The 13,270-nt window shown below is 41.6% G+C and overlaps 2 protein-coding genes across 2 annotated transcripts; both read right to left on the reverse strand.

Annotated features, from left to right (window-relative positions):
• Nucleotides 1–5,142: 5,142 nt before the first annotated feature.
• On the reverse strand, nt 5,143–6,287 carry LOC122887770 (odorant receptor 131-2-like). Its single transcript, XM_044221274.1, has one exon. The coding sequence runs from the start codon at nt 6,160–6,162 to the stop codon at nt 5,245–5,247; it is 918 nt and encodes a 305-aa protein (XP_044077209.1). The 5' UTR covers nt 6,163–6,287; the 3' UTR covers nt 5,143–5,244.
• A 4,911-nt stretch (nt 6,288–11,198) lies between these two features.
• LOC122887771 (odorant receptor 131-2-like) lies at nt 11,199–13,031 on the reverse strand. The gene has a single exon (XM_044221275.1). It carries the CDS (start codon nt 12,861–12,863, stop codon nt 11,874–11,876), a length of 990 nt encoding a protein of 329 aa, XP_044077210.1. The 5' UTR covers nt 12,864–13,031; the 3' UTR covers nt 11,199–11,873.
• Between the last annotated feature and the right edge of the window lie 239 nt (nt 13,032–13,270).

Genomic DNA, 13,270 nt, shown 5'->3' on the forward strand with positions numbered 1-13,270 from the left:
CCAGTGCTATTATTTTGTCTATAAGATATTAAAGACTGGTTGGCTCATACTTTCCTAAAGTTAAATAAGGACAAGACAGAGATCTTACTCTTTGCCCCCCCCCCCACATCATACTACTGTTACTACCCAGAACCTCGATCACCTTTCCACCTACATCAGACCACATGCCAAGAACCTGGGTGTTATATCTGACGCAGATCAACAGGCAGGAAAATTCCATTGTCAGGTCCAGCATCTTCCAGCTCAGAACCATCTCCAAAATTAGGCATTTCCTATCAGCCTCTGATCTAGAAAGAGTCATTCATACACTAATATCATCCAGGCTGGACTATTGTAAATCCCTCTACCAAAGCATCTCTCAGGCTACCATTTCCCATTTACAACTAATTCAAAACGCTGCTGCCTGGATATTAACAAGGTCCAAGAAACAAGACCTCATCACCTCTATCCTTGCATCCCTACACTGGCTCCCTGTTCATTTCAGGATAAACTTCAAAACCCTTCTAACTGTCTACAAGTCTCTCCATGGTCTCTCCCCGACATATATCTCAGAACTTCTCACCCCCTACAGCACCAGAGCCCTCAGATCCTCCCACTGTGGCATGTTGGCTGTGCCTCGTTCGTGGGAAAACAAGGCCGGGGACAGAGCTTTTTCTATAGCAGCTGGAGACCATTAGACAGGCTTTATTTTTCTGATTCCTTGGGTTTTAAATTGTGTTTTATTTCCACAACATCTGTTTATCTCACGTGTGATTTTATGCCTGTATGTGCATACATATGTTTGTTTTTGTGAAGCACTTTGGTGCAAAATCCAAGTGCTTTTTAAAGTGCTATATAAATGAAAAACTGAAACTACATGTAGCTGGTCCAATTCAGAGCTAAATCGTGGCTACACATATACCGTGTCAATGAAATGATACTAATAACTTGTATTTATCATTGACATTGCAAACATGATGTGATATTATCCCTCTCACAAGCTGCGTAGGCAAAAACTACAATGAAACAATTCTGGCTATAAGTGGGCTACAAATAACCGGGCAGTTGGAAGCTAAATCATGGCTACGCATAGACCATGTATAAGAAATGAAACTACACACCTTGTGTTCACTGTTGACTTTGCATACATGATGGAATATCATGTAAGCAAAGCTGCAAAACTAAATTTAACCAATTTCAAGACCATTTTGGCTAGAAGTGAGTTTCACATACCCGGACTAAATCGGGGCTATATCTAGCCGAGACATTGAAATGACTTCTGTTGCTTGCTGGGTAGTCTTGCTAAAAGAGAAATGACTGATATCATCCTGTGGAAGGCATCTAGCATGTCTGGTTGATTATGACACTTTTAAAATCTTTTTCTAAAACATTTTTAATGCCGAGATAGCTTATTATTTACACGCATCAGTATTTATTATTATTGTATTTATTACAAGCGGCATACACGGTTATATTGCTCAAATTGTGAAAATGAAACATAGTATCCTGTCTCTCATGTTTATTTTTTGCTGTGGATTGTGTAGATCAGTACATCCATTCATTTAGAACACTTGAATTCTATTTAAGGAAATAGATCTTGTTTGGATGATCTGGCTGGATTATTATTTGTTTAAGTTGATTGCACTTTTCACGAGAGAGAGAGAACGGCGCACTGCGCTGTCAATTCATAAGCTCAACAAGAAATGGCCTCTGCTTTCAAGCCAATAGAGACAGACAAGTGAGGCAGGAATTTTCAGCTCTACCTCACGTCTTGCCTACATTGTTGTCTAGGTTCTTCTAAACTCAGGAAATGCATTGCAGCTATGAAATTAGACAGTGACTGCATCTGCATTCTACACAGCTGGAAACTGATGTGTTGGGAAAAAGCCTGACTAAGCCTTTTTTATATAGCGCCAATGCATAACAGTTATCTCATTGCGCTTTTCCTATAGAGCAGGTCTAGACTGAACTCTTTATAATATTAATTACAGAGACCCAACAATTCACATAGACACATTGACTTATTTAAATTTTTCCAGACTTGATAGTAGCCTAATAAATGTTGTCTTTTACTTTTTTTAGAAAAGTAAATTTTTTTTAGTCTTTGTGTATTTAAATGTTAATTCTAATTAAAGCTGCAAGCAGCTGAATGGGCCCTCGCACTGACCGCACGGCAGGGCGTGCTGCAGTTGCGGTGCTGACCGGAGGTCGGTCAAGTGAATTTTTGTGTTTTGGACACTGCACGGAGGGGTTGAATGTCACTTCCTGCATCCGCTATGTGGCGCTAGAGATCACCCACTAATTATATGTTAAGTTCCAGCATATGAAGTGTGGACCACAACCTGAAAATTTCATGTAAATCAAATGATTATTGTCATGCCAGGCTAACTTCCTGTTGCCAGTAGCAGTAGTGTAAGCCTGGGATGGTGATGGGTCTCTAAAGCTGCTAGTAGAGGAGGGGGTGGGGGCATTGCGTCCCAGGGCCGTGTCTTTGAGAGTCTTTGCAAATATCTTCACCCACACTCTGTGTAGATGGAGTCCATCATAGAGGTCCCAGCTGCCAATGGTTGAGTGGAGGGCCAGGTGGACGTTGGGTAAAGTGGCACATCCTCTTCTGATCTCCATATTAATGTCATCAATGACATAAGGAGGGGTATCTGTCCTAGGCAGTAGGGTGGAGTCTACAATGTGGGTGTCAGGGAACTCCCTACTGGCCTGCTCTTCCATCTTCCTCACTGCCTCAGCAGTGTCTTTATGGAGGCTGTGTAGGTCATTTGTTCCTGTGTGTATCACCAGGCATTGAGGGCTCGAGGATCTCCTTTTTCAAAAGCTTCATTGCCTGGCCTGTGGTGCTGCAGCGTTTAGATAACACTTTCTTACCAGGAAAATGCTTGTTCGTGTCCAGAAGTTTCCCATTAGAGTCAGCCAGCAGGACCACTTGTGGGGCTTCCTCTTTAGGCTGAGTGGAAGGAAGCTGGGATGGGCAGAGCTGGCAGCTGGTAGCTGGCTGTGTGGATGTATCAGCAGGTGCCAGGGTGTTGTTGGGTTGAGTGCAGAGCAGAGAGGGTGGGGCAGAGACAAGGCAGGGAGTTGAGACACTGGCATACTGTTCTCAGTACTTGTCATTTCAGGGACTGATGAGAGTTGGTCTGTCAGGTGTTGGACTTGCCTGGTGAAGCTCCTTTCTCTATTCTCAGCATCCTCCTTCACTTTGCTAACTGAGCATGGAGCACTCTGTTCTCCTGTTTAAGTGCCTCTAGACTTCCTCTGAGATCAGATGCCAAGGCCTGGTTGTCTCTCTTTAGCTGCTGAAGAGTATTGTCTGGGTGGTCAGACAGCCTGTCTTGGCTCTTTGAATTCAGAAAAGTCCAGCTCCAGCAGGGCCATACTGTCCTTCAGCTGGTTGGTGGCGCTGGCAGGTGTGGGAGGAGCAGAGATTGACAAGGTGGTGGGGTTCCCTAATGGGCTCTCATCATCTTCACTGTCAGAGGGGATATTGATCCTCTTGTTGTCCACCTCAGCTAAAATATAGTTGGCATTGCCCTGGCCTCCAGCACCACAGTAAGGAACCAAATTAACTCCTACATGAAACAAACTTCAAGGACTGCCTTTTTCCCTTAAGTCCCTTAAGACGCTCCAGTTGATCCAGAATACTGCGGCACATGTACTGATAAGAACTAGGAAAAGAGATCATATCTCTCCAATATTAGCTTCTCTGCACTGGCTCCCTGTAAAAACCAGAATAGAATTTAAAATCCGTCTCCTCATCTACAAAGCTCTTAATGGTGAGGCACCATCGTATCTTAAAGATCTCATAATACCTTATTACCTGACTAGAACACTGCGCTCCCAGAATGCAGGGTTACTTGTGGTTCCTAGAGTCTCCAAAAGAAGAATGGGAGCCAGAGCCTTCAGTTAATAATTAATATTACCACAACCATTAAATTATTATTTTTTAAATTCGATATGGAATTTGTGCTACTTTATTTTCTCTCTCTCTCTACCGGCAGAGTCTGGTTCTGCTCGAGGTTTCTGCCTGTTAAAAGGAAGTTTTTTCTTGCCACTGTCACCAAGTGCTTGCTCATGGTTGGATTTGTTGGGTCTCTGTAATTATTATTATAAAGAATACAGTCTAGATTGGAAAAGTACAATGAGATAACTTCTGTTATGAATTGGCTCTATATAAATAAAATTTAATTGAATATTGTACATGAAGACCATAAATAAAGCATTATGTTTTGCATATAATATCATAATTGTATTTTATTATCACATCACAAACACAGATTTCATTTTAACAAAATTAATGTCTCTACTGTATATGCTCTCCCTATATTTGCTGAAATTGAAACATCCAGAATGATGCATACTGTATGATTAGTTGTCACAATAATTGCACACTTTAGGATAAAAGACAAAGTAAAATGAAAGCTACTTGAACAAATTGTCAATCTTTTCAAATCATTGCAAGTTACACCTGTTGATTGCTTGTCAGAATGATAATTTTGACAGGCTTCTATTGGTGGATTTATAGAAATACTGACAAAACTACAAATGAGCATTGTTATTCTCAAAAAACCATTTGTCATCTTTAGGAAAATTAGTTTTCAATTTGTTTCTTGTTCTATTATGAATGCTGGATATGCTGATTTATAAAGGCCAGATGACAGCATGAGTTTAACAAACATATAGACAGGTTAATTCAATTATTGAACCCATCCTCCTGTACTGCGCCACCTATTTCACCATGCTCCCCCTTATCAATAGAAACAAGCTCCTGAAAATCACTAACATATCTTGTAAAACAAATGGTCCCCCCACTTCCAACCTGCCATCCCTTACTGATTCAGACAACCAGTCTGCAAAAAAAAAAGCTTTTGGAGGAGTTTTGTGCCCTCAGCTATACGTGCATTAAATAGCCTGGGCACACAGTAATAAACTTATGTTGTTGTAATGTTTCTTGTTTATTTATACCTTGTTTTGAATGTTACTTTTGTGCAGACTTACAGCAAAAGTCCTCTATAGAGGACAATAAAGAATTAATCTGAATCTGAATCATTCCATGTATCTTAGGGTGAGAGTTCAGCCTTGGCTGGGACGAGAGTTTCAGTCGACAACATAGATGGTACACAAGAATGGGTCTAATAGTTTGGTCTCTGAGGCCATAGATAAGGGCACTCAGACACCTGGGGAGAATGAAAAAGCACACATACAAAAAATTCTGTAAACGCACAAACATTACCCTTGTTAAAAATGTTGAGCTGGCTACAAGGAATGAGTTGTGTACAGTTGAGGAGAGATGGTCTGGTCTCTGAGACCATAGATGAGAGCACTCAAACATCTGGGGAGGAGAAAAACACACACATAAAAAACAATCTGGATGCGCACAAGTACTACCCTCGATGCAATTTCTGAGATAGCTGTGAGCAATGGGTTATTCATAGTTGAGGAGAGACTGAGGCCCAGCTGCACCAGATGCAGCAGCAGTGTGTTACGAGCCTTACGGGCTGAAGCTTTGTCTGTGGAGGCCGATCTGGCTGCTATCATCACACCAATATAGGAGGAAGTGATTGCCATGCCAGCTGATACAAACAGAAAACAAGTATAGGCTTTGTCATAATGATCAGATATTTGCCCAAGAAACATGACAAGTGCACCAAAAAATTGTGTCATCTGCAGGCTCTCCAGGTCTTCAAATGGAAAATCTAAAAGCAAAAGAACTCGAATGAGGACATTTAGTGAACAAAAGGCCCAAACCACAATGATGGCCACTGCTGTGTTTCTGATGGTGACGATGGTAGCGTGCCTCAGAGGGTAGCACACAGCTACATATCTCTCCAGAGACATCATGACCAGTGTGAGAGGGGAGACTTCATTTGTGAGATTGGTGAACATGACAAGAAGACCACAGACAGGATAAGTCAACATTATTCTACACATAGACAGTATGTACAGTAACTGGCTGACTGCCATCTGCATAGTGTCTGCAAAAAGGAGGTTATACAGAAGAACGTAACGGGAGGTCTGACAAAACACTGGTTTACTCCTCAAGGTGAACAACATGATGACATTAATGAAGAAGAATACACAGCACGGTACTGTAGTTAGAGTGGACAGCATCACTCTTTCCAGTAACCCCAATGCAACAGTTATGTTGGCCTGAGATTGAGTTGCGTAAGACATCTCAGAGAAGCATTTAAGACATGAGAAATATTAACCTGTTGATGTCAAAGCACAATAAATCCCTTTGTGTTTGTATTCTGAGAACAATGAAAAAAAAGGAAAAATTCTTTTAAGCATAAATGCCTGTTGAGTCACATCCAAAACCCCAAAGCATCCACATACATTTTTCCTGCACATAAAATTTGCAGGTTAGAGTCTGTGCTTGTTTCCATATAAGCAGAACTGGTCTGCAGGCTTTGCCTGGCCTCAAATATTGTATATCAGCTTTGTCCTACACCATGTTCACGTGACACCATCACATGTCAGCATGGTTAACAGCTCAGTAACAGGTGATGTAATCTCTCTGCTATTATTTCCCAACACCCTGCTCCATGTGATCACGTCTTACACAGTGTAAACTTAGTAAGTACGTAAATAAGTAAAGATTTCTATAGTGCCTCTCAAAACCAGAGTTACAAGGTGCTTCACAGGTGCACAGATTTTTGAATTTGTAAATGAATGTGCTGAGTAAAGTTGAGTTATAGATAAAATTGCCTACATTTCTGGCTGAATGTATTAAATTAGTTGTTAGTGGTTCACATGATCAGGACCAATTACCAGAGAGAAGAGAGAGAGAAGATACAAATAAGCTTACAGGCAGACACATGTAGGTTGACAGGCAGGCAGGTGCAGGTACAGATAGGTAGGTAAGCAGGCAGACAGGTGGCTCAAAAATAAAGAAACTACAATGATCTGACAACTGACTAGGGAAAAGGAGCTGGTACATGTGCTGCAGGGTTGATGAGGAAATTAGATGCACCACTGAGCATTTACAGGACTTTGGCCTAGCTCTGAGCTCAAGCCAGGTAGTTGCAGTGGTTCAGGAATCTGATTAGCATGCCTTTTGAATGCCTCCCTATGGAAATTTTCCAGATGTGTCCAAATGGGGAGAGACACTGGAGGTACTATATATCCCATCTAGTCTGGAAACACATCAGAATATTCCAGAAGGAGCTGAAGGAAAGGGTTAGGGAGATGGGCATTTGGGCTACTTTGCTTAGCCTGCAGCCAGCCAAAACATCCCAGACTTGGATATGCCAAATGCATATTATTGTAATCTATTTTTCTGCATCTAGAGAGAAGCGGGATTGTTTTATTTTCTTTAAGTACTAATTTAAGATTAATAAGGGCATCTTGCACTGCATTAAGGAGGAGAGGTGTAATTTTTCAGTGGATGTGAATTTTACAATCCCACATGGAAGAACCCTTATCATTTGAATGAATGGAGAAAAGAGCAGGGCCCAAAATGCATCCCTGCAGCACATTCCTAGGATCAGCTCAAATTCAAACCATCCTCTTTAAGTTATATGGTAGCAGGGTTAAGAATAAAACATCTTTTGACTGTAATGTGTAGGGCAGTGAGTTTTAGTACAAATTTTGTTACATGTCTGTGCACCTCTCTTGTAATCAGGATGAGTGCATCATGGAGGGAAGATGACTGAGTGGAGAACCTAAGACTATCAGCAATTTGATAATTGCAAGAGCAGCTACGGCTTTTAGACAAGGTGGAAGTCCTCTGTCTACAGGGTCCTGTCTGGAGGAAAAATAAACAACAGGTCTGTATGAAGCGTTATGGTGCTGAGTGAAAATAGATAGTGCAAATCCACATTTCTTGTGTACAAAGAGTAGGAAAGGTTGGTTATAGTCAGGAAGCCCTAGTGCAGGAGCTGACAGCAAAGCCTACTTCAACTTGTTAAATGACTAATCGGCTGGTTGTGAGGGTTTGGATATGTCTTGGAGTAGTGCTGCATAATCCATTATCTACAATAACCTGTCATTCCTAAAAATGTCTTCATCTGGGACACATTTGTGGGTTTGGGCACTTCTAATATGACTTACTCTGGAGTAAGGACCCTTGTAGAACTAGTTCACTAGCAAGGACCACACCGTCAACAGCATACGTTTAAATGATTTATTGATGAAGCAAGATTGTGTGGGAGATTTGACTCGCTGTTTGCTTGATTGGCTACTATATGTGAGGGAAGCGTCGGTGGGAAAGTAGCACCTGGGCATGACCGACCCCCTTCAGGACCCTACAGAGAGGAGGAAGGAGAGAGAGAAATGGGGTGTGTGTGGGGGGGGACGCTGCTAGATAATAATGTGTGTCCCAAATACTGGACCATATTCTGACACAATTGAGCCTTCTTTAGTGAAGTTTTGTAACCCTTCACATCCAAAGACTAGAGAAGGACAACTGTCTCACAAGCAGAGGGAGAGGCTAAAAGTCAGTCATCTACACTTTGTATCAGAGTAGAACTTCCTGGAAGATCTTTGAGATCAATGTGTAAAACACATGAAAAGATTGTAGGTGACTCTGTGTACCCTTGGGTTCATCTTTTAAGTGTATAATGTAGTCCGTCATAGGTAAATGCAAACAAATACTGACTATTTATGTAGAGGAAAAGAATGCACTGCAAAGATCGAGGTACAGTGTAGTCACGTGTTGCATGGACTGTTATACCTTGGTTTAGCTGAGATCAAATTACTGGAGTGAGTAAGTGGTGGGCAGGGTCCAAACAGGGCAGGCAGGACTCGGATGGGTTGATCCACCTAGCTTGTGGTCCAGAGCCAGTAAGGAGGAGAGGAAGGACCCTATCATCTCTGAAGTTATGAGGATGGAGCACGAGGAGTACAGGGTGAAGGTGGTGGCACAGGGGCACTGGATAACATGGGAAAGTGTCACAGACTTCTGGAAACTGCCACAGGTACGACTCAGCTTTCTCATCAGGGTGACCTATGAAACCCTCCACTCCCCCTGCAATCTCCAGCAGTGGTTGAGTAGAGAGAGCATGTGACCTGTGTGACCATCAATGCCTCCTCCAACACACTCTGGCAGGTTGCAGGACCACACTGACACAGGGCCTGTTTAAATGCTAGCACGACCAAGTGCTCAGGAAGCTGGCAGAGGTGGTGGAGAGAAGGCAGCAAGAGGCGAGCCACAAGAGTCAAACGGGGAGCCAACAGAGGATCCTCATCCTCAGGAAAGGGAATCTGCAGATACTACCAGCAAGAGACCAGCACCCAAGCTCCTGTCACCAGGAGACAGAACAGCAAAGAAGAGCCAAATAAAAACACAGGGATCAAATAAAAATTTTTAAGAGATTTTCAAAGATGCTAATGATGTAGCCTGTCTGATTTTAGTAGGCAGAGTGTTCCACAGTCTGGGAGCTCGAACAGAAAAGGCCTGGTCACCTTTGGTCACAAGCCAGGATCTAGGAGCAGTCACTTCTGCAGAGCATCCACTGATCTCAGAGAACACCTAGGCACATAGGGAGTCACTAAATCTTATATAATTTGGAGGGAGGGCATTTAAAGCTTTAAAATTGATCAGTAAAATTTTCAGAATCAGAAAGAATCAGAATCAGAAATACTTTATTGATCCCCGAAGAGAAACTCTTTGTTACAGCAGCTCGCCTTTACGTCAGTGCACACAGGAGAAAGTACTAGCAAAAAATATAATACACTATAAAAACTATAAAAACAGGTCAGAAAATAAATTAAGTACCAGGTGGGTATAAGTATAAGATAAAATAAGTGTGAGGTACCAAGTGGGTTTACCGGTTGATGATGATAATACGGTATAATAATACAATGTAATAATATAAGTAATAAGTAGTGGTGCATGTACTATCGCGTTAAGTGTAGCTTAATGAGGTTATTAAGATATTGCACAGCAGTAATGGAGGTATATAATATCAATATCCATAAATAGGAAAATATTGCTCACAGAATATTGCAGAATATTGCACAATTATTCAAGTATGGCAGAGATGTAATGATCAATGTCCAGTTTAGTGACTTAGGGTCATACAGACTAACCCTTAGAGGGAGGAGTTAAAGAGTTTGATGGCCACAGCCAGGAATGACTTCCTGTGGTGCTCTGTGGTGCTTTTTGGTGGGATGAGTCTTCCGCTGAAGGTGCTCCTTTGCTTGACCAAAGCAAAATCAGTACGGAATAAAACGGGCATCCAGTGTAAGTTGGCTAGTTGGATGGATCGGTCAAACGCTGGACTTGGACCAGGGTGTCCCGTGTGAAACCAAAAGTCAATGTTGACTTATTTTAAGTTACGTACATAAGTTTGGTTACATATGCAAGTTATGTAGCCTTCGTAAGTGACTAACTTATCATAAAGACTAAGGTATGGTACGCATGACACTGGACATTTGTAGGATACCAGACGAACCGTTGTATGAGAATACGCTGCCCCAGACAACTCATGATGGTCGAGAGAGGGGGCTTTGCCCAGATTGGTGCCTTGTACTTAGGGGTTGTATTCCTCCTAAGTACAAGGCATCAATCAATGTCAGATATTTTTGGTGTAGATAAGAGATTAAGTGTTAAGTTACTCTTTAACAAAAAGGTACAGCTGCTACCTAGATAAGCAGCCAGGTTAAATTGTAAGCTTGGAGTTTTATTTGGTATCAAAGTTAAGAGCCAGGCTATCTATGTCTGTATGTTTTTAATTTTAGTTTAGTTTAATTTCCTCCCTGTATTAGTTACCTCTTATTACTGTACAAATGGCTGTGTGATTTCTTTAAAATATCTCTTTTGCACTGTCAACTGTCTCAGAATATACTTGAGTCATACATTTTACTGCAAACTGTTTGTCATTTGAATTTATGTTATTTCCTAGCCGCCCTTCCTATACTGTCTCATTAACTCTATAGATGCTGCTGGAATCACAAACACAGTTACACAGCAGACAAAGAAAATTATGAAAGATGAGACACATAGCAGCACAGATTGGTGTGTGGGGAGGTCAGGATACTATGTAAGGTTAGACAAAGGTTAGTTTTGGATGCAGTGAATGGTGTGAAAGGCTGGTACACCAGTGATGAAGTACTGCGTGTGTTGGCCAGGCTCTTATCACCAGGGCAGATGAGTGTGGCAGAGGGGTAAGCTGCATTTCGTATGTCAAAGCATCTAATAATCCATTGTAATAACCCATTACTGTTGCATTCAGTTCAGGAGACAGACAAGACACACGGGGAACTAGTAAAAGTAATGAAAGATTACTTTATTACTTACTAAGCAGGAACACAAAGCAACTAAGGGCCACTGAGAAGCCCAAGAAAAAGTCCAATAAAGAGTAACACAAGTCCAAACTAAAAATAATCCAAAAAGAGTACAGGGAGATGGGTAATGCATTAACACAGGGAGAATCACAGAGACTCTGGAAAAAAACACAGGACTGGGACACGACCGCAGGGCATATGATACAGCTACGATCTGACACTGGACAAAGGCGACACACAGACTTAAATACACTCAGGTATGGCAGACAACGAGACACAGGTGAAACCAATTGACACTGGTGAGAACAATCAAAAGCAAAACTACCAGACACAAGAGGGAGGAGAATATTACAAAATATAACAGGAAATAACAGAACAAAACCCCCAAACCATGACAATTACACTTATGAACCATATCAGAATCAGAATCAGAAATATGATTTTCATCTCTCTCTACTGTTACCTATCCAATAAAGGCATGAAGTGAGCCCCTCCCCAAGCACTTGTCTCACAATAATACATGTTAGAAGTTATAACTACTCTGACAACATTTTAGGATAAAGTGAAATGAAAACAACTTAAACAAATCGACATCCTAATTATAATATTTTAACAGGATTCCTGTTAAAATAAAGGAAAATTATGAAACTGTGTTTTCAATTTCTTTCTTGCTCAATCACCCCAGCCTTAACCTTGGCTGGGACGACTGAGAGTTTCAGTCGACAGCATAGATGGTACATGAGGACAGGTCTGATGGTCTGGTCTCTTATGCCATAAATGAGAGAACTCAGACATCTGGGGAAGATGAAAACACACACATAAAAAACAATCTGGATGCGCACAAGTACTATCCTTGTTACAATTCTTGAAAGACCAATGAGCAATGGGTTGTAAATGGTTGAGGAGAGACTGAGGCCCAGCTGCACCAGATGCAGCAGCAGTGTATTACGAGCCTTACGGGCTGAAGCTTTGTCTGTGGAGGCCGATCTGGCTGCTATCATCACACCAACATAGGAAGAAGTGACTGCCACACCAGCTGATACAAACAGAAAACAAGTATAGGCTTTGTCATAATGATCAGATATTGGGCCAAGAAACATGGCTATGTCAGAGCAAAAATCTTTCATCTGCAGGCTCTGCAGGTCTTCAAATGGAAAATCTAAAATCAAAAGAACTTGAATGAGGACATTTAGTAAACTGAAGGCCCAAACCACAATGATGGCCACTGCTGTGTTTCTGATGGTGATGATGGTAGCGTGCCTCAGTGGGTAGCACACAGCTACATATCTCTCCAGAGACATCACCACCAGTGTGAGAGGGGAGATCACAGTTGTGAGATCACCAAGCATGTTGAGAAAACCACACACAGGATACGTTAGCGTCATTCTACATGCAGCCAGTAGGTACATTACCTGGCTCAGTGCCATCTGTACAGTGTCTGCAAAAAGGAGGTTGTACAGAAGAATATAACGGGAGGTCTCACGAAACACCGTTTTACTCCTTAAGGTAAATAGCATGGTCCCATTAATGAAGAGAAACACACAGCATGGCACTGTAGTCAGAGTGGAAAATAACACTCTTTCCAGTAATCCCTGATACTGCTTTTCAGCAGTGACGTTGGACAGAGATTGATTTTCGTACGACATCTTAGAGAAGCAATTAAGACATTAACTTATTGATGTCATTGGAAAATTGATTTCTTCCAGTTTGCATTCTTAAATGAAGATCCAACGTCAGCAGAGATGCTTGTTGAGTTTACATGCAAATACATGTTCGCTCTCTAGACAGCAGGTTAGAGTCTGTGCTTGTCTCCAAGTGAGCAGAGCTGGTCTGCAGGGTTTGCCTACCCACACATATTGTATATAAGCTCCGTCCTCACAAATTTCACGTGACACCATCACATGTCTGCATAATTAACAGTTTAGGAATAGATAATCTCTCTTCCACATTTTCCCAATAGCCTGGTCATGTGAGGTCTTCCATAGTGAACATAAGAATAGAAGAGCATCTATCTCCAACTTGGTGGAATTATTATGTAGTATTATTTTCATTT

The sequence above is a fragment of the Siniperca chuatsi genome, linkage group LG14 (assembly GCF_020085105.1).
Source record: "Siniperca chuatsi isolate FFG_IHB_CAS linkage group LG14, ASM2008510v1, whole genome shotgun sequence".
Taxonomy (NCBI): domain Eukaryota; kingdom Metazoa; phylum Chordata; class Actinopteri; order Centrarchiformes; family Sinipercidae; genus Siniperca; species Siniperca chuatsi.

Excerpts from the sequence above, each read along its gene's own strand:
- LOC122887771 (XM_044221275.1), bottom strand. The coding sequence starts at position 12,863 with ATGTCGTACGAAAATCAATCTCTGTCCAACGTCACTGCTGAAAAGCAG.
- LOC122887770 (XM_044221274.1), bottom strand. The coding sequence starts at position 6,162 with ATGTCTTACGCAACTCAATCTCAGGCCAACATAACTGTTGCATTGGGG.